General features: G+C 46.9%; 1 protein-coding gene across 1 annotated transcript; it reads right to left on the minus strand.

Moving 5' to 3' along the window:
* Positions 1-398: 398 nt before the first annotated feature.
* Positions 399-19,323, minus strand: ccdc85al (coiled-coil domain containing 85A, like). The gene is made up of 4 exons (XM_086142382.1): positions 18,638-19,323; positions 16,096-17,188; positions 1,566-1,623; positions 399-1,113 (listed from the first exon to the last, which is right to left on the minus strand). The coding sequence occupies exons 1-4, from the start codon at positions 18,914-18,916 to the stop codon at positions 1,095-1,097; spliced, it is 1,449 nt and encodes a 482-aa protein (XP_085998508.1). The 5' UTR covers positions 18,917-19,323; the 3' UTR covers positions 399-1,094.
* Positions 19,324-20,953: the final 1,630 nt, after the last annotated feature.

Genomic DNA, 20,953 nt, shown 5'->3' on the forward strand with positions numbered 1-20,953 from the left:
CTTTCAGAAAAGCTTCTTCTCGCAGCTGCAGGAAGTAAGTGCGTGTGTGTGTGTGTGTGTGTGTGTGTGAAATCTTCACACACATCGAGCTGTTTTCTTTTCTTTTTTTAATTCCTCCTTTAATTCTTCACGCCGTTTAACATGATGTGAAAATAATCCGACGCTGTGCGAAAGGACTGTGTAATCTGGATTATCACCTTGATCCGTTAACCAGGTTGTTGTTACACGGTTATAAACCCGCGTTTATGGTTTCCCGAGCGATGCTGAACATGACCTTTGACCTTGGGGGTCAAAGGTCACGGTGAAACGCCTCCCGCCAATGCCCGCCCACTCACGGATAAATAATTGACCAAAAGATCTCCACTTTTACATAAACAAGTGTGTTTATTATACGATATATATATATATATATACATATATATATATCATATGCATCTTCATATAATAGTTCTAATACCAGTAAGTCAAAAATAATAATCATAATATATCTCTATATATCGATATATAGAAAACTAATCCAATAAACTACTTTGTACTCGGACTTTACTTCGTCGTAAAAAAAACAACACGGAGAATCGTACGCCCCCCCCAGCCGCGGTACAGGCGCTTCCAGAGCTAAAGGTGACGATACAAAAAAAGAAAATACACCTGACAGAACGTCGGCTCCGGCGGAACCGCGACGTCTGTCATCGGCTAGCGGCGTCGGCCATGTTGGTTTAAGACACAGGAAGAAGTTTTTTTTTTTCTTTTTTCTTTTTTTTTTTTTCCCCCCTCGCTAGATGATATTCAGTAGTTCTAAACCCCCCCCCCGAAAAAAAAAAAAAAATTGGGCGGAGATAATTGCGTGGGGGCGGGGGGGGGGGGGGGGGGGGTTAAACCGATGTGCTTCTCCGTCGATCATCTACGTTTGTAAACAGAAGGTGATACAAAGATGGAGGGGGGGATGGCGATGAGGAGGGATGGGGTTCTCTGTGCGTCCTCTCACCGAGCGTTAGCGGGAGGTAGCGGTAGCCCTGTCACAGTCGCCGGGAAGGGGGGCGCCGCCTTCCCCCGCCTCGCCGCCTCGGAGGATCCGGGCCGCCAAAGCCGGGGGGTCAAGAGGAGGCGTCGAAGCTTCACAAGAGGCAGACGGATAGCAGGTTAGAGTTGAACGACCGATGAGATACGGAGTCCGGGGAATGGCGTTTTTTTTTTTTGTTTGTTTGTTTTTGCGGCCCGCGTTCGTCACGTGATGGCCTTTCCGGCCCGGGTGTAACATATTAGAACGAATGGGAGACGGTTTGAAATTACGAGGGGTCGATGTGCGACTTCCCCCTCCTCGATCCCCCCCGTCATTAAATATTAACGCCGCCATCTCGCCGTCCCGCCGGAGGGAGGGGGGGACTGATTGAAGATGCGGCAACGCCAACGCGCGGGGTCACCTCTAAATCTGCAGTTAAAAAAAAAAAAAATCTCGTCGTCTTGCTAATTTGCAGGACTTTAGCAAGATGTTGGTTTTGTCATTTATTCAAAATAAAGCTGAGAATGTAAAAAGCAAACAAAAATGGCGGCGGCGGCGGGCGTACCTGTCCCATAGCTTCACGTTCCTGCAGTTGTTGGTGCAGCAGCCGGCCGATATCAGAGCTGCGAAGGAGGGGGAGGAGGAGAGAGAGAAAGAGGTTTTTAAATGGGTTGCCTGGTTACGACGGGGGAGCGGCTCGTTAAACGAATGACTCGGGGCTGACATCTGTCCGTCTTTACGGTCGCAACCAGTGAACACGGCTCATTAATACTACATGACGGTGAAGTACCACACCTAACACAGCTGGGGGGAACAGCACTACTGACATGCTTCTTTTGGGAAGGACTGAGGTGGACTGACAGAGGGATAGATAGATAGATAGATAGATAGATAGATAGATAGATAGATAGATAGATAGATAGATAGATAGATAGATAGATAGATAGATAGATAGATAGATAGATAGATAATAACTTCACAACTTCTATCTATCAATCTCTCTATATATACATTAATAGATATATGGATACATGCAGAAGTCATTAAGTTATTATATATATTTATTAAGTTATTATATATTTATATATATCATAGTTATATATAATATTATATATAAGTTATTATATATCTATATAGAGAAAGACTAAAAGAGGTTGTGAAGTTATTAAGTTAAATTAAGTTGTCAAGTCTATGATAGATAGATAGATAGATAGATAGATAGATAGATAGATAGATAGATAGATAGATAGATAGATAGATAGATAGATAGATAGATAGGTAGGTAGGTAGGTAGGTCGGTCGGTCGGTCGGTCGGTCGGTCGGTCGGTCGGTCGGTCGGTCGGTCGGTCGGTCGGTCGGTCGGTAGGTAGGTAAGTAGGTAGATAGATAGCCCTCTGTTTATCCATTAAGGTGCTTGCAATTAGGTGATTAGCTTAGCTTTGTTTCGTTTACCGTAAATTCTCTAGGCAAGGAGAAACAACAATTTAAGCTCAGTCCTCAAATGCCTCAAATTTTTATTTTTTTATTTTTTTGCTAAACTTCTAAACAAACACCCGGCGTTGTAAATCAATGCCGTCTGAGCCTCTAGGAACCAGAGCGCCTCGGTGGAGCTATTAACCATCAGACTTTTTTTCTTTTTTTTGATAAAGTGTAAAGAGCAAGCCGCGGTGCATTTTAATTAAAAAGAAAAAAGCCAAAAAATCAGGGAAATCTAAAATGCACTTTGGACAAAACATACATAAACCTATCAGGGGGGTCCCAATCACCTTATGCCGAAGGGTGTATGAGTGTACGTGTGTGTGTGTGTGTGTGTGTGTGTTAGACGGCTTTACGTGCACTCCAAAATAAATTAAAAAAGAATATGTCGATACAGAATGAGTAAATAAATAAAGCTGTCATGAATGTTGGATGTTATCATCTCCAGGAGCTGGCTGTGCATCATGCTAACTTCTTTACAGCTAGTTAAACGGCTCTGCTTCATACATGGCGCGTGCCAAGCTAAGCTAAGCTAAGCTTAAGCTGCAAATCAAGCCGAAAACGTTTTTTGTTTTTTTTTGTGTGTGCAAAAATGTGGCAAATGTGGAAATTGTGCAGAGGCGCGGCCTACTCCTTTAGTTTACCCTCCAATTCGTTTTTAGGCGGGGGGGACAAAATGTTTCAAAACATGGTTCGTGCTGGTCCAGACGGGGTCTGCCTCCTCACTCTTGTATTCTAATTTCTCCCTTTGTCTCTCCCTCACCTCCTCCGCGAGTCCGTAATCACGTTTTCAGCACATTTCCTCTCCCCGGCGCTCTGACGTCCCGCATTAAAGATTCATAACGCCGCGTAGTTCTGCTAAAGATTCCAGAAGCCACCTCCGTCCCCCACCAACCCCACCCCTTTACTCACCACCCCCTGTTTATCTTTGCGGGGGTGAGGGGATGAGGAGAGACTGCACCGAAAGATATGAAAACTCCTCAAAAAGGTTGGGCGGAGAAGCTGCAGCGGTGGGCTTTCAGGGTATTTTCATTTGGAGGTCAGCGTGTGTGTGTGTGTGTTTGTGCGTGTGTGTGTGTTTGGCAAAAGGGATTGATTTTACAGCTAGAGCAAAAAGTAAAGTGGGGGGGGGGTGGACGTGCACGGAGAGCGTGCATGTGCAGTTTGTTGTCTTGTAGCAGAGTCACACAAAAAAGTATAATTTCTGATTAGTTCTGATTGGTCTGGAAGCGACTGGGCGTCACCTCTGATTGGTTCCTCATTTTTTTCACTTTAACGAACCAATGTTATATTTTTAGTCAAGAATGAAAATAATGAATTCCATTGTTTATTCATTATTTGATCATTGTTATTATTATTATAATTTTATTATTAATATTGTTATTATTATTATTATTGTTGTTGTTGTTGTTATTAATATTATTGTCAGCCATATTGTAAACATCATTAGCCCCCTCGTTGCTAACTGCAGCTAATGCGCTAATTATCGTGCTCTAGCTATTTCCTTCTTTACCGGTAAATTAAACAGGGTAGTTTCAAACTCCGCTGGCCGTAATCCCTGTTAATCCCATTGATCCTGTTAATGGGCGAGTAATGAACCAAAAAAATAAAATCAAAATGAGTATTGGGCTTGACACGGAGCAGAGAGTGGTGAAGATACCTCCTAGAAGCGAGCAACAACGCCGATAAAGGAGAATAAGCAGTGGATTCTCCTAAAATAAGCTTGGATTAGCCAATGCTGAGAAAAAGTTGTGAAATGATCTTTATGTATTTGTACTATATATATATATACATATATATATACATATATATTCACACGTCATATAGAGTGAATGGTTTCATGTCTATCGTTTATACGTCATATAAAGACGTAAAATAATTGACTCATTCACACAGCATAAGGAGACATGATACATTCACCCTTTCATTCATATGTCATACAGCCGCATACTGTATATTAGAAAGCCCACTTTGTTTCTGTGTATTTAACAGCTGTCATTGTTTGTCGGTGAGTTCTCATAGATCCTCCACTCCTGAATGCACCGCAGTTCCTCCAACAGTGTGTACAATGCGGTAGAAGCTGTTCTTTTCCTTTTTAGTGCAGCAGAGACTAGCTGGGTTTTTCACCTTTCTTCATGTTTACCTGGTTTCCTTGGTTGATGTCAGTGTGCGGATGACAAAACGTGAGTTTAATTATGTTTAATGTCAAAGTTGAATGCTAACATTATGCTAACTTGTGTTAATTATCCCCGCATGGGCTGATACTAGTCATATTGTTGTATCTAGTTAATCAGCAGACCGCATGCTGTCCGTGAAGGATTTATTTGTTATATGATTCATATAATGTCATTGTTTAGTGAAATACCGTCCTTTATTATCATCTGTTTGTGTACGATGTCTCGGATTATACTGATGTGTGTATATGTAAATGAATATGTATATGCATGTGTATATTGTATGCATAGGCATATATGTGTATATGACTATGTCTGTATATGTATACATGTCCATGTATATGTATATATGTGTATATGTATGTGTATATGCATACGTATATATGTGTGTATATGTAAATGTATGTGTATATGCATACATATACATTACATATACATATACATACACATATATGACATGCATGCACATATACATATAAATACAAATACATATTGTAACTACTATAAATTGTAAATCCTATTCATTCATCTTGCCGTCTCCTGCTAAAAGCTGCAGTGCTTCGCAGGAACTGTCATTATCATTGGTCAGATATTTGAAGTGGTCGTTGGCGAGAAATCAGCCCCACAGTTTTCTCCCAGGGACCATATTTACATTCTCTTAATTTAAAATATTGCACTGTCATTCTCAGTTTTAACTTCTAAATAGGCAGGTGAGAACCGGCGTGAGGAATATGGGATGGCAGAAGCTATTCTGAGCTCGCCAGAGATGGAAGGTCGCCACAGCAAACAGCAGGATCCGTAACAGTTTTTTTTTCCTTTTTCCAAAGCAAGTGTCCCACATTCAGATGGGAGGGAGGTCAGTGAACGCATCCTCTTCCAACCGTCGTAGGAGCCAAACACACACAGCGAAGGCCGGACGCCGGTACCGCAGTATCCGCCATCGTAAACAAAGTACTGCGCTGGCGCCGGTACTACCGATCCTACTCCGACCCAGATGTGGACGCACATTCCTCCTTTTTACCTCCTTTTGTTTTCAAAAGGTGAGGGGGATTGAGGTGTCGAATAATATTGTGCCCCCCGCTTTTTACCATCAGTTCCAGATGTGGGCCAGATGTTCACAATAAACACCCGTCGGGCTGCGACCCCCACACACACACACACACACCCACACCCTCGCCATCAACAGCATGTTAGGGGATGCTGCTCTTCTTTTTGCAGCCTGTCGTACTAATAATAATAATAACAATAATAATTTTAACAATCAGAGTAGTGTGGCACGCCGGCGCAGTGGTCGTGGCCTCACAGCATGAAGGACCCTGGTTCGATTTTGACCTTTCTGTGTGGAGTTTGCATGTTCTCCCCACGTCTGCGTGGGTTTCCTCCAAGTTCTCTCCTCCCACAGCCCAAAAACCCGCAATTGGAAAAGAAAAGAAAAAGAAATTGGGAAAATTGCCCGGAACGAGTGAATGTTTGTCTGTCTGCGGTCGACTGGCGACCAGTCCACAGTAAAAATAATAGTAATAATAATGATAATAATCATAATGAAAAATACAATAATTTAGATAATAATCATAATATATTTCATTGCTCGACACTCAAGAACACCAGAAACATATACAAAATACAGATTTAAAAATAAAAGAAAAGACGAAATGCTAAAATATATATACATATATATATATATATATATATGTATGCAAATGCATATGCATATGAGTAAATAAATAAAGCGACAGATGGAATCTGACAATCCCAAGCTCAATCCAGGAAGTCGAGCCTTCTCCCGTTCTTGGGAGTAGCGCCCCGAGCGCTAAGCGCAGGAGCAATCAGTTAACGCGCGCCAACTCTTTAGCGGCGACCGTGACCTCTCCTGGGGGGGGGTCACATAGCGACACGGCGCTCCGGCGGATCCGGTTACGTGCCGGGTGTCGAGACGGAATTGGATTTATCGGGAAGTGAGAGATGTCGGGAGCGGAGGGGCTCGGTCGCGGGTCAGCGCCAGCGTGTCGAGATAATGCGATTACCCCGGAATAATGCGCCTCCCGGGCTTCCCCTTAAACTCCACCGTCGAAGACTGACTTTCTCCTGGAAGAGTCGACTCGAGGCTGCGGGGGAAGCAGGTCCGATCCGCGTTTTCCGTATAAATCGTCGAAATGGGTAATCGAGTTGTTATTGACGTCTGAATCATGCCGGTAAACCCGCCAACCCCCCCCCCCCCCCTTCAAGGCCGCTCATCTCCTCGAACGGACGCCCGGTGACTTCAACTCTGCCACGTCATTACTCAGGACGGCGTTCGAATCAAAATAGCTGACTCACGTCTCCATCCGGAGCTGAGATGAACAACAAGGAGACGTTTAATTCTGTAATATCAGAGAATTATCAGCTTTAAAAACCCTCATGTGATATTTTGTCACGATTACAATAACTCACAGCTAAACAGGAAGTTGCCACCTTGGCTGATGATGTGATTGTATTTTCAGAAATAATTTGTGTTTCAGACAAAGTAATCCTTGGCTTTCACATCATGCGGCGTGTGATGAAATACCCGACCCCCCCGCCAAAAGAAACAAACCTTACGAAGCTATAATTAAGGTGTTATAACTGCGTGAGCGCAGCAGTGACAGCAGGTAGGAGTGGAGGATAGCTCCGGCGCTCTGATGTGTTGCGGCGTGTTTCCTCAGTGAGGCCGGAGTCGACCGCCGGGAGACGAGCACTAAACCCACTGAAGTAGAGCCGGATAATTGGAGCCCTGTAGGCTGATAAGGCTGCAACACACAGTCTCTGTATGTGTGTGTGTGTGTGTGAGCGCTTCTATAGCGTGTACGATCCCGGGGACAGGACTGCACGGCGAGGGAGTCGACGGCACGCAATGTAGCGCGTCGCATTTCCACTTCCTCCTCCATTTCTCAGGTCGCATCCTGAGGTAAAGGTCCGAGGCGTTGTGGCGACGAGCGGGTTTTTCACGCATTCGTGGCTTCGCGGCTCATCGGCGCGTCGATCCCCGTCAATTTGCGAGGCGTCGGCGCGTGACCGCCGAACACAAACGACCTGCTAAATTACCCATTAAATTAGCGGTGTATTAACTTTGGATGGTATCAGCGCCGAGGTGGTTTTCCCGCTGTGACCTCCCGTCATGGGAAACCGGCGACATGTGACACCATTGTGATTTTTTTTTTTTCTTCCCCCGTCCAGCGTAAGCTTCTTACTAAATCCCTCCATATGAATATATACTTTTCGAGCCGAGCGCAGTCACGGCAACCCCTTTATTCTTCTGCCGTTGCTTTTCTGAGCTCGACATAACCCTCCCCCCCCCCCTCCCCCCGTGAGAGTGTCTGCTGACAGCCGTATTGATGTGGCTGCTATTCCGCACTGACCCTCGGAGGCGAATGAAATATTTAACCGGGCGTTTTGCCGGATAAACTACTGTTGTCCCGTTTGTTGCCGCCGCCCGCCGTCTTCGCGGCTCTCGTGAATAATGCACGTGTTTGTCGGAAACTTCGGCAAAGAAGTCCGGTGCGGTTCACGTAGATTTCGGCGTCCCGCCCCCCCCCCCGCTGCGTTATCCTCCCCCCTTCCCGGTCAAAACAAAGAAAGGGCTGCATGAACAAAGGGATGCGTCGTGCCTGGGATGTTAGCTGCACCCGTAAAATGTTGTATTTTAAATATACCTTACTTTTTTTTTTCCATGATATATCACCCCCGCCCCCTGTTCTTGGAGCTCCCCTTGTACTGTTATACCTGTCAACTTGAAGCCAGATTTTAAAGCTAGCTATTTATACCTAAAAGTGCCAGATGGTAAAATCTACCAGGAGAGAGGATACACTCATTTTCACGCACTTCGTTTCATGTTGCTATAGCAACGCGTTTTCTTCTACGACTGTTTGTGACAGAGCTGCTCTGTGAATCGTGAACTTTATGACGATGCAATTCATTTGTTTCTGCCATTTGCTACTTGCAACTTGCAACTTGCTGCTTTCTACTTGCAACTTACTACTTGCTACTTGCTACTTAGAACTTGCATCTTGCTACTTGCTAATTGCTACTTGCAACTTGCCACTTGCTACTTAGAACTTTCAACTTGCAACTTGCTACTTTCTACTTGCAACTTACCACTTGCTACTTGCTACTTAGAACTTGCTACTTGCTAACTGCTACTTGCAACTTGCTACTTGCAACTTGCTACTTGGAACTTACAAATTGCAACTTGCTACTTTCTACTTGTAACTTACTACTTGCTACTCGCTACTTAGAACTTGCTACTTGCAACTTGCTACTTGCTACCTGCGACTTGCTACTTGCTACTGCTACTTGCTACTTGCTGCTTGCTACTTGCTATTTGTTATTTGCTGATTGATTTTGCGTTTGTGTTTTGCTTTTTGCTATTGGCAATGAATGAAGGCCGGTGTGTTGATGCAGCACGCCGCTTTACCCACCGCCACCACTCAAGGTAAAGTCTCCTGGTGAGGTTCATGCGAAGGAGATCCAGGGCCTCTTTGGAAAAAGGAGAAGGCAGTCCTGACCTCTTGTTGGTTGATTTTACCCCCCTTGCCCTCACATCCGTTTGAAAGTCAACGTGTGAGTTAGCACGCCAAAACCAGTGGCTAGAGTGATGAGAATGAAAAAGCGAGGCGCTAATATGTTTTACCGCTAACTTCCAGGCAAACTGACCTCTGGAAGCTGCAGCTAAGCTATCAATAATACATATAACATGCATATAAACACTACATAATACATCAGGGGTTTGATTTGTGCGCCGGCTGAGCAGCTAGCCGGTCAGGTGATCGGGAAATGAGGAAATATGTGTGTGTGATAAGACAAGCAAACACGACGCGCACCTTGAAAGCCAACGTGCGAGTTAGCGCACCAAAGCCGAAAGCTCGAGTGTTAAGAAGGAAAAAGCAAGGCGATAATATGATTTCCCACTCTGGAGGGGAAAATAGCCGTCTGCCGGCTCCAAGGTGAGAAGCATCCGCAGGTTTTGCCGCCCTTCAAGAAGCCGTTTACCTTTATTTATTTTTTTTTATTCCTGCAAAGCGAGCTGAGCCGTTCGGATGTACCTGCTGCTGGGGCGCCGGCCGGGGCCCCCCGGACGAAAGGTAATTAAATGTGCCCGTTGCCGCAAAGGAAATGAGCCAGTCAGTCTGGAGCAGCGGGTGCGTGGGGGAGGGAGGGGGATTGATTTCAGGATCTGGGCGAGGACATGGCCGAAGACAGCGGGTGACGGCGGCGCCGATCATCTGGCGTGGGCAGGGCGCCGCACGTACCTCACCGTCATTAGCGCGACGCCGCCTTACATCCAATAAAACATAATGCACAATACGGCCGGGGGATTAATTCATGCCCCGGGAAACGGATAAATACATCCTGAGTGTTTTGAGTGGTCGAGATAATAATGTGATCACGCAATGGTTTTGACATTTTATGTTTCCTGATATGTTATCTCTCCTCTCTCTCTCTCTCCCTTCCTCTCTCCAATGAATCGCCATAAAAGCCTCTGCGGTAAATTGTGTTTGTTTCAGACGTTAATAATTTTTATCCCAAAATACATCGCTACACTGCAGACTAGCTGTCAGGCAGCTAGCGTTAGCTTCCCCGATGGTTTGTGTTCACTGTCCCGGAGACAAATATAATTCCCTGCAGAACGTTCCCTTTATCATTTTTAGTTCATTTTCTTTTTTTTTTATTGGAAACAGAGTGACAGGGCTCTTTACGTTTTATTCCCTATTTATTGATAGGAACCAAAATGATGATTCCAGGGAGCAAAACTGCAGCTATATTTATATTGATTATTTATCATCAGCCGCAGTAACCGTCTGAAATAATAAGAACGAAGTAGAGGCTCACTTTCGCTCGCGGGTTGACATTGCTAGTATTTCTAAATATAAGTACGAGTAGAATCTGCTTAACCGATATTTATATCTTCCTCCTCCACGATTCGATATTGCGGCTGGTTTAACCAGGTTAGCTTAGCCGGCTGCTGCGGACGGAGATACGGAGTCCCAGGCCTCCCTCCCAATTTATTCCCATCAATTGCGCAAACACTTTCCTCGGGTTTAGGGTCGTCTCGGGAGCGGCCTCGCCGGCGTTGATTAAACGACCCGGGACGCGGATTTACTTTGCGAGATGGAGGATGGAGAAAGAAAAAAAAAAGGGTTTCCTGTACTTCTTCTGGTTAGCTTAGCGAAGCTACGCCCCGGAGACAAAGCAAAGGGACAGACGCGCTCGAATGCACGTGTGACCCCCGATTATTAGCGCTGGCGATTGCCAGCTGTTTGGCTGGCGGCGGGGAGGGCGAAGCGGGGGGGAGTGGCTAAAATAGCGCCGAGCGCCCGCTTCAATGTCGCTGTGAACTTTTTCCGGTCGACAAAGAATCCCCTCAAAGACGCCCGGCCGAGTAGAAAAGGGAGAGCGTTGCTCTGCACGTGATGCCTTCTCACTGCAGCTGCACGGCACCATCTGACGCCTGCAGACTGCCGGCTCTCTGTGCAGGACAGCTACTGTCGGCGTCTCTGGGACCCGAGGGAGGCTCCCTGCAGCCCCGGACGCAACTTCCAGTTAATTACGTGGCCTAGCAAGCTAATGTCCTCTTAGTTTGCCGGGCCGCTCCCCTATGGCACAGCGTAAAAGGGCCGAAAAAAAAACAAAGTGGGGTTCTGACTTGCAGAGGCCAATTAGCATTGTTTTACAATAGCTATCCAGTCGTGACAGCGGAACCTTGACTTACAAGTGCATCATTTTACGAGCTGTAGCTCAGTCGTATTTCTGCTTTGTGATGCGAGCCGAGTTCTGAGTTGGGAGCGAGCGGGATGGGCGTTTGACGCCGACGATGCTAGCGTATCGCTAGGTAGGCTAAGAAAATCATGGAAAAACACAAGTGAGGCGTGCCTGGTGTAGAGTCGTCCGTGAAAAGATGGGGAAGTTGTTGTCGGTGACATGCCGTGACCGAGAGCATCATCTGAGAGAAGGCGGGAGACGTGTACGAGGGTTTGGTGCAGCAGACGGCGGGAACGTCTGCTCCAAATAGGAGCGCCGTTCTCTCCGTCGCAGTCAAGTTTAGTCGCTAATTTAAGCCATTTAGCACGGTAAAGTGTGCAAGTTTCATTTAGCAACCCATTGTAGCAGTAAGTGTGTAGCCAGTTAGCAAAGCTAAGCAATAGCGCACCAAATGAAAAACTCCCCCAACCTCCTCAGCTGCCGCCATTGTTGTCCGATCTTCACAGTAAATACACTAAAATTTCTTAAATTCCCTTTTATTACGGATCATTCGTTATAGCCATTTTTGTTTGTTTATAAAGTTTTTTTTTTCAAGTGGCAAGGCCTTAAGAAATTAATAACATTTCTATTAATTTTAATTTGACTCTACAAATTACGTTGAGTTGCGTTTACAGGACGAATCAAACTCCTAAGTCATGGCACTCGCGTATTACCTCTCCTAATTCAAGCCCACTTAAAAAAAAAAAATGTATGCAGATAAAGCTGGGGGGTGCTTGATTGGAAATGACAATGATATGCGCCGGAGGTAGATAAACAAAACGCCTAATCATGCACTCCTCCGCCGCTTTGATGGACCGTCAGCAAGGTTGTCTGGGATAATTGGCCTCCGGTGTGATTACGAATTCAAACGTCGGAGTCCTCCACCTTGAGCGCCGTTAAGTTACAAAAAAAAAAAAAAAAGGTGAAATCGCCCGCGGGAAGCCGAGCTTTAAATAGAGGCTGAGGTGATAAAAAAAAAAAAAAAAAAAAAACGGGGCGGGACGGCGTTCACAGCCAGGTTCGCAGCAACGAGAGGTAAAGCTGACATAATAGCGGCAGCGACATCTGGTAATAACGCTAATCCATTCGAGTTTCGGCGGATGCTAACGCTTCCCCGAAATCCTTTCACGCCGCACAGCTGCGACTGAAGCACTTAGGCCACGAGGGCGGCACCGCTCGCCAACGCCGGGGCTTCCGCGTCTCGCCGAAGGACGAGAAAAAAAAACAGCCGAGGGAAGGGAGGAAGAATAATCCACTCAAACCCCCCCGAACTCGACCCGGCAAACAAGAGCATCCTCCGGAGACGAGGGCGCTTTGTAATCAAGAGTTCCCTCCCCGGGAGCCGGGAGCCAATTAGGATGGAGGGATTGTCGGAAAACGACGAGAGGGTTCTCGGGAAAGGAAAGAGCGCTCGCCGAGGCCAAAGCGTCAGTCGTGACTTCCCGTGCTCACGCTGACGCCCGGGTCTGCAGCGACCCCGACAACTCCGATGTCGGGACATCGGAGTCGGAAAAGTCCTTTGGACTCATAGCATAGCGACAGCGCTAATCCAATAGCCGCAAAGCTAACAGCACGCGGGGTCGGACGATGTCTGTGTGGCATTCACCGGCATCGTAGCGGCGGAGATTTCCCCGCCGAACACGCCGTCTTCCTTTTCGTCGCCGTTTTTTTTCTTTCCTCCTCCTCCTCCTCCTCCTCCCGATCATCTGAGCAGCTTAAGCTAATATGCAGAACTCGCGACTGCTAAAGCAGAAAACGTGATTAAGTCTCCCGTCTCCTGGAAAAGACCCTCTGTGGTACCGATTTTCTACCCGAGTGCCCCCCCCCCCCCCCCAGTCTGGGTCAAAAGTCTGCACAGCTGATTTGGCGTGAGGAAAACATATTTTTGATGTGTTCTGCTATTAAAACTGTGTAATAACAGATACAAAAAAAAACACTTTTGCACAACTTTCCCCTGTTTTTAATACAACCTTAAATGCACCAGTCTGATGTCTAATTCATGCACTTGCTGAATGTTTCTTCTTTCTCCAAACGCCTCATTAGCACCTCAACGTCACCATTTTCCCTGCTATGTATTTCTTTAAACGGGTGTTTCAGCCTGCAGGCTCCGCGATCACCGGCCGCCAAGGCAAAGATTAGTTCTAGCCAACGAGGGTTTTTTTTTTTTATTTTCCGAAAAGTCGGGAGGAGATCAGCGCCGGCGAGTGACGCCGCGGCGCCGTCGTGTTAACAGGATGCAGAGGTCACCGCCGTGTTTTGCTTTCCTTTTGGATTTTGGAATATGAGACTTTTCATTTGTCTGCACAAAATAAACAACAGAAAAAAAAAACAGCTACAGAGACTCCGGATGGAACAGGGCAGCAGCACATCCACCCAAATCACACACACAGACACACACACACACACACACACACACACACACACACACACACACACACACACACACACATACACACAAGTACATAAAAACTGAAATAATACTGTCCAAAGGGCTTAGAGGATAATCCGAGCGAGTGGAGAGTACAACATCGTCACAGGAATTAAATTCCCTCTCCATCCAAAAAAGGGCACGGCAGTGAGGATGGGATGGGTCGATGGATGACAACACACACACACACACACACACACACACACAAAGCTGCTCTCTTTATTTGCCTGAATCACAGAATAGGCATCCCCCAATCGCAAATTCTCATGGAGGTTTTACAAATGGCTTCGTTTTGCTGAGGTCCATGGGTATTTATTTATCCGTTCATTGATTTATTTATTTATGTATTTATTTATCTATTTATTTTGCGCATAAAACCAAGTAAAATTCGAAGCAGTTGGTCTCGAGCATCCGTATGTATACACACACACACACACACATATATATATATATATATATATATATATATATATATATATACACACAAAAATCAGTGACTAAAAAATGCACACATATATAAAATTTGGACCCTCCCTATCAGCAGAATGGCCCAGAATTGCACCAGGACAAAGGTTACTCCAAACAACACACACACACACAAACACAAATCATGGAAATTCATCACCCAGTCACACATTCTGGGGGTTTAAAAATGGCTGGTTTTGGTGAGTTGCATGGGCATTTTTTTATTTTTAATTTTAATTCATTTTTTTTTTTGGCGCCAGTAAAATTCAAAGCAATTGCTCTCAAGCATCCATAAAAATATAACATATATATATATATGCTGATATATACTTGCATGTATACTTATATTTATGTATGTATATGTGTGTGTGTATATATATAGATATATAGATATACTCATACAAACACATATATAAATTCATAAATAAATACATTTGGACTCTCCCAATCCTGGGGTTCTTGGTGGGTCCATCGCAGAATGGCCCAATTGTGGCGTCAGGAAGGCTACTCCAAACACACACACACACACACACACACACACGGTTTCAACCATAATGCCACCACTGGTAAACCACCATACATGTGGGTTTTACCCCTCTGCGTTTGGGTCGGGGGTGGATTTGCGGGACGCTCCCGTCGCCAGACCTGTTTTGTCCATTCGGGTTTGAAGCAAGATTGAAATCTGTCGTGGCCACCGGCCGAAATAGAAAAAGAGGCCGATGATCCATCGCTCGTGTGTGTGTGTGTGTGTGTGTGTGTGTGTGTGTCTTTATCATAATCCCCCCCCAACGCGCTGCGTCCACGGAAATTGTGAAAATAGCAAAAAGAGCGGCGTTTGCCGTTGTTCCTGAAGTGACAAACCTGTGATTTGGGGCGGGGAGGGGGAGCTCGCCGGGGACCGAGCGGAAAAATAAAAGGCAATAATGAAAAACAATGACATAACCAGACTCTCGGGCTGCGTTATGACTCAGGGACGAACGACAAACAAATATCCCTGAGTCCAAAGCATGCGAGCGTGGCGGGGAGGTCGGCGCTAAGTGTCCCCGAGATGGAGAGCTAGTAATAACGTTGTTACAAAGCGTTATAACGTTGTAACAAACCAAAGGCGGAGGAGTTCAGAGCGCCCGCCGGCTCACTGGCAGGCTCGGAAATCAGCTCGGTCATTAAAAACTCAGCCGAGGCCCCCGACCCCGCCGGCGGAGGATTCTGGGTAAGCCAATCTCCACTGTGGAACACGTGTCTCGCCAATCAGCCCCGCGACCGATGGCGGCGCTCCTCGCCAAGAATTCCCAGTCTCCCGACGAAAAGGCGCGCGGTTATCCGTTTTACAAATTCAAGATGGGATACGGCCCAAGCCGGCATCCTGAGGAACGGCGATCGGATTTTTCCGGACTCCCCGGCCAATAAATTGTAAACACTGCCTCCCACTCCATCAGCGAATTGCAAGCCAAATTGATTTAAAATAAATAACCCCCCAAAAATGAGAAATTCAATTAACATACCCTGAAGTACCGATCAGTAAAAAAAAAATTAAAAAATACAAAGGAGATAATAAATAAATATGAAAAATGTATATATATTTAAATACCCTTAGCATATAATAAACTACCTGAAAAAAATTAAGCAATGCTAATAATAATGATAATAGTGGCAATAAATTAAGGGTTACGTCAATAAAGCCTTTCCATTTCCAGAGTTTAAAGTGATATCTTATTTTAACATAATTATATTTCAGGTTAATTTTTTTGCCCGTCTTTGCGGCGCCGCCCGGAGGCCACGGCAAAGACTCGCCGGCTCACCGTTCATGCCGTTGTAGATGCTGCGGTGGTGCGGGGACAGCTCCTCCCCGGCCGACCTCCTGTGGCCGTCCCTCCCCGGGCTGCCGAACTTCACGTGGTCGGGGCTGACGCTGTACTGGTGCCTGTGTGTCTCCGGGCTCCCCCCTTGCACCAGGCAGCCTTTCTCCTGGTGCTCGCCGCCGCCGCCGCCGCCAAGGTGGGCGTGCCGTGGCTCCGGGCTCCCGGTGCTGCTGACGCTGCTCCTGTGGTGGCGCTGGTAGAGCTCGCCGCTGCTGCCCCCGTGGCCGTGGAAGTGCTGCCTCTGGCCCAGGAGCAGATCGGAGCCGTGGTGCTTGGGGTGCTGCTCGGGGCTGCGGTGGCCCACGTTCCTGGCGTACTTCTCCGGGCTCAGGCCGCGCATGACCCGGCTGTGGTCGGGCACGGATATGGAGCCGCAGCGGGGCCTGCAGAGCTGGGGCAGCGTGTAGGGGTACTCCAGGCTGGTGCTGCGGAGGCGCCCGGCCGGGTGTTCGGGGCTGGACACCTCCCGGTCGGCGCCGCCGCCGCCCCCTACGCTGCCGCACCTGGGTTTGTGTCCCGGTTCGGGGCTTCCCTTCTCTCCGGCGCCGCCCGGCCCCGCGACCAAGTGGGGCTGCTTGTGCTGCGGGTGATCCGAGCTGTCTGCGCTCCCGGCGCTGGAGGTGCTGCTCCCGTCCCCCACGTCCCTCATGAGGAGGCCCTGCCCCGGCACCAGCAGCAGACTGTTCTGGCTGTCGATGGAGTTGCGGCACCCGCCGATCCCCGCGTGTCCGCCGCCGCCGCCGCCGCCGCCCCCGCCGCCACCGCCTCCGCCCGCCACCCCTTTCTCCTCATCCAGGAGGAGGCACAGCTCCTTCAGCTCCATGTTCTCGCGGATCACCTCGTCCTGCCGCACCTCCAGCTCCTTGAGCTTCTGCAGATAGAGCGTCACCTCCTTGCGCATGATACTGGCGCTGTAGCGGCCCAGGCGCTGCCACTCCCTGGACACGCGCTTTCCCTTCTGCCGATCGTCGTCGAGGAAGCAGCACAGGTCCCGCAGCTCGCGGTTATCCTCCTGCAGCTTCTGATTGATGTCCTGACGGAGAGGAAAACGGACGGGCGGTGAGCAAAGCGGAGTCGGACGGCCTTTTTCGGCAATGCAGGCCGATGCCAAATGGCGTCGCGGCCTCCGGAGGGCGCCAAAAACAGGAAAAAAAATGAACCTCCCATAAAATTATTTTTCAGCTAATTATCACTGCAAACTCTTCAAATGGAAAAGCTCAAATGGAATTCAATTTCCAATGGAAATGGAATTTCCGCGATGGGAATCAATAAAGTCTTATCTTATCTTATCTTATCTTATCTCATCTCATTTCATCTCATCTCATCTTATCTTATCTTATCTTATAATTATTTGTTCATTTTTTGCAGGCGTTTTATTTTGTTGTAAGGGTACTTATAATTTTATGTTTTTAACTTTTTTGGGGGGTATTAACTGAGCATTTAAATTGGGTGACATGTTATCTCCTACATTAGACAACAGTAAAAACAATGCTATTCCATTTCTTTACGAAGCATGTGTAAATCCCTGCGGGGGGGCGGGGCGCATTTGTAAAATCACACCAAAACAAAAATTCGGGTTTGTGTTCTTTAATTGCATTTCACAGCGAACGGCCGCGTCTATTGTCCGATTCCAATCCATTTGACCGCGGCCTTAGACATCAGCCCAAAAGCCCGGAGCGTCTCGTCGTAATGAGATGAGGCCCTAATCCTCCCGGCCTCTCTCAGAAAAGCACAAACCGCGTACCATTAATTTTAGCGTCTCATGCCGATTGGAAAGCCCAATGTGGGGGGTGAAGGGATGACCAGCTTCAGAGCGGTTACATCACGCGCACTCCGACCCCTGGCAGTAATTCCTCAAACGCGGCATCTTTTCTGCTGCCCTTCGATGTAATTAGGCGGCCTGGAGTGGTGGTGGAGGGGGATGGTGGTGGGGGCAAGGTTTCCAAGAAAGGCCAATCCATCCCATGTGACTCCAGATCCCCCCCCCCTCCCCCCACGACGCCACAACGACGACCTAACTCTGATGTTAGCGGTACGCGGAAAACGATGCAGGTGAGCCCAAAAGTGGGCGGAGCTTAAGACTCACTCAAATTGACATTCTCCGCCACCACTCTACCATCCCCCCCCTGCCCCTGTATATTTTACAAGCAGGACTTTTCCAGGAATGCCGGGATTACCGGCGGGATTCGAACGCGGCACGCTCACAAATTCAGCGGTGCAGGCAGTTTGTGGTGTGTTCCCCCCCCCCCCCCCCCCCCCCACACTCCCTGCGGCAATAATAACTTGTTATCATAAATAATCATTATGAAGCTTTTTCTAGGTTTTCAAAAGCCTGGATCTACAAATCTCAGCTTCAACTTCAGTGACAGCACCCCCCCATCAGGTGTGCTCCAAACCTATGACCTCATCCCCCACCAATCCCCACCCACCTCCACCCTCCACCCTCCATCCTCCATCCTCCATCCCTTCACCGCCGCCTCACCTTCAGCCCACGGATCTCGTTGAGATGCAGCTGGAGGCTGCGGTTGACCTCCCGGATGAGGTTGCCGTGGTCCAGGATCACGCTCATCTTGTCGGCCTCCGAGCGCCGCAGCCGCCGCACCAGCTCCTCCTTGGTCCACCTCAGCAGGTCCTCGTCGCTCAGACCGGAAATGTCCTCCGCAGGACTTTCGGTTTTGGCTATCGACAGCTGGACCTGGACCTGGGGTTGGGGCTGGGGCTGGGGCTGGGGCTGGGGCGGCGGGGCTGGAGCTTTCTCCATGGGCACGGCTGCACCGGCGCCGACGAAGGGCGAAAAAGGACTCCGGGGGGGGGGCGGGGGGTTCGTCCGCGACCCCTGCTCGCATCCGCTCTCACGGTTTCCGGTTACCGGTCGGAGATCACTTGCATACTTTGGCCTTTTTCTTCCCCCTTTTTCCCCTCTCTTGTTCTATCCTTCCCTCCCAACACTTGATCTCGGAGCAACAGCTGACGACGCCCGGCTGAGTGACGGGAGGACGGGGGGACGGGATGCCCGGCCGTCCGTCACTGCAGCATCCTTGCCGGGGGGGTTGGGAGCGGAGAGAAGGGGGGGAGCCGCGGGTCCTCCGTACCGGCTCGGATCCGAACGCACGGAGAGACGTGAAGCAGGAGGGTCCTCTCTGCACGGCGGCAGGCACGACGAGGAGTTGTCTTTCTCTCTCTCCCTCTCTCGCTCTACCTCTCTCTCTCTCTCTCCCTCTCTCTCCAGGGATTTCTGCAAACGGCGAAGCAGCAGCGCCATCTAGTGGCGAGTTGTGTCATTGCATAGGTTGTGTGCCCTCTAATCAGAAATAATAACATTAATAGTAATAATAAAAATAATAACAATTATTATTATTATTATTATTATCTTATTATAATTACATCTTATATTTACCTATCATACCTATTACAATTACCTTATTATAATGACCTATTATTATCTTATAATAATAACAATAATAATAATAATAATTATTATTATTATATTACTATTATTATTATTATTATTATCATTATTATACTTTTTAATTCCTCTTCCTTCAGCCGAAGGTAATATTCAAATCTTTGTGCTTTTTAAGACCTTAAAACACTTGACAGCCTTAACTTTGACACTTTATATTTTATTGTATTTCTTATTCTCCCTCCTTCCTACTATTATCTATGATTGTTATGTTTTAATTGAAACTCTGGCACAACAATTTCCTTCGGGATAAATAAAGTTGTTCTTATCTTATCTTATCTTATCTTATCTTATCTTATCTTATCTTATCTTATCTTATCTTATCTTATCTTATCTTATTATCATTATTATTGTTATTATTATTATTATATAATAGAATTATAGTACTGATGGTGATAGTAATAATTATAATTATGACAATAATAGAATAATATTTGTGGTAGTAAGAGTTATAGCAAATAGGAAAATTTGCCATGACAGGTATCTTATAACTGGCCTTCGAGTGGCTCCCCTCTGGTCACAGAGTCCGCTGCCCCACCTGCAAAACCTAGAGGAGAAAGGGAAATCTCTGTCCCCAGAGCCCCAAACTCCTCATTTCTCAGCAACCCTGCGAACCGCTCTTTGTCTTAAAGTCTTTGTCTTAAAACATTATTAAATGAATGCAGAGCGCATTCCCTTACCGATGGTATAACTTGCACAATCCAGCACAGTAATTTATTATTACTTTATTATGCCTTATTGATGTTTGTATATGATGCCGCTACCCCATGTGCCCCTGAATTGTCCCTCTGGGAAAAGTAAAGTTTATTCTGATTCTGAGTAACAATATTAATAACAATAATAATAATAACAGCAATGATAATAGTTATATTATTAATAAAACTTATGATGACAATAATGCTAATAATACTGATCGGCGGCACCTACACCTCTCTGCGTGGAGTGTGAACCCCCCCGTGTCTGCATGGGTTTCCTCTGTGTTCCCACATTCCAAAAACATGCAGCAGGCAAATTGGGAAAAAAAATGGCAAAATAGCCAACTGAGTGGGTAGGTGACTTGTTGTCTGTCAGTGTGTGTGGCCCTGCGACTGACTGGCGACCATTCCAGGGTGACAGCTTGGATAGGCTCAACCATCTTGGTCCGGCTTCTCTAACCTTCTCTCCAAAAGCCGAGCTTCTCAAACAAGACGCATATAAAAGACAGAGCGGTGGATTTGAATGAATTTAGAAGACCTTCCCTCATTACAAACAGACTGTGGGGACTCTTGGGAAATTGCATGATCTCAGATGGTCCATGCAGAAAGAAATTAGAAATAAATCAAATGAGATAATATG

Source organism: Fistularia commersonii, chromosome 35 (assembly GCF_037954325.1).
Source record: "Fistularia commersonii isolate RoL2024-O1a breed Wild chromosome 35, RoL_Fcom_v1.0, whole genome shotgun sequence".
In the NCBI taxonomy this organism is placed as follows: Eukaryota; Metazoa; Chordata; class Actinopteri; order Syngnathiformes; family Fistulariidae; genus Fistularia; species Fistularia commersonii.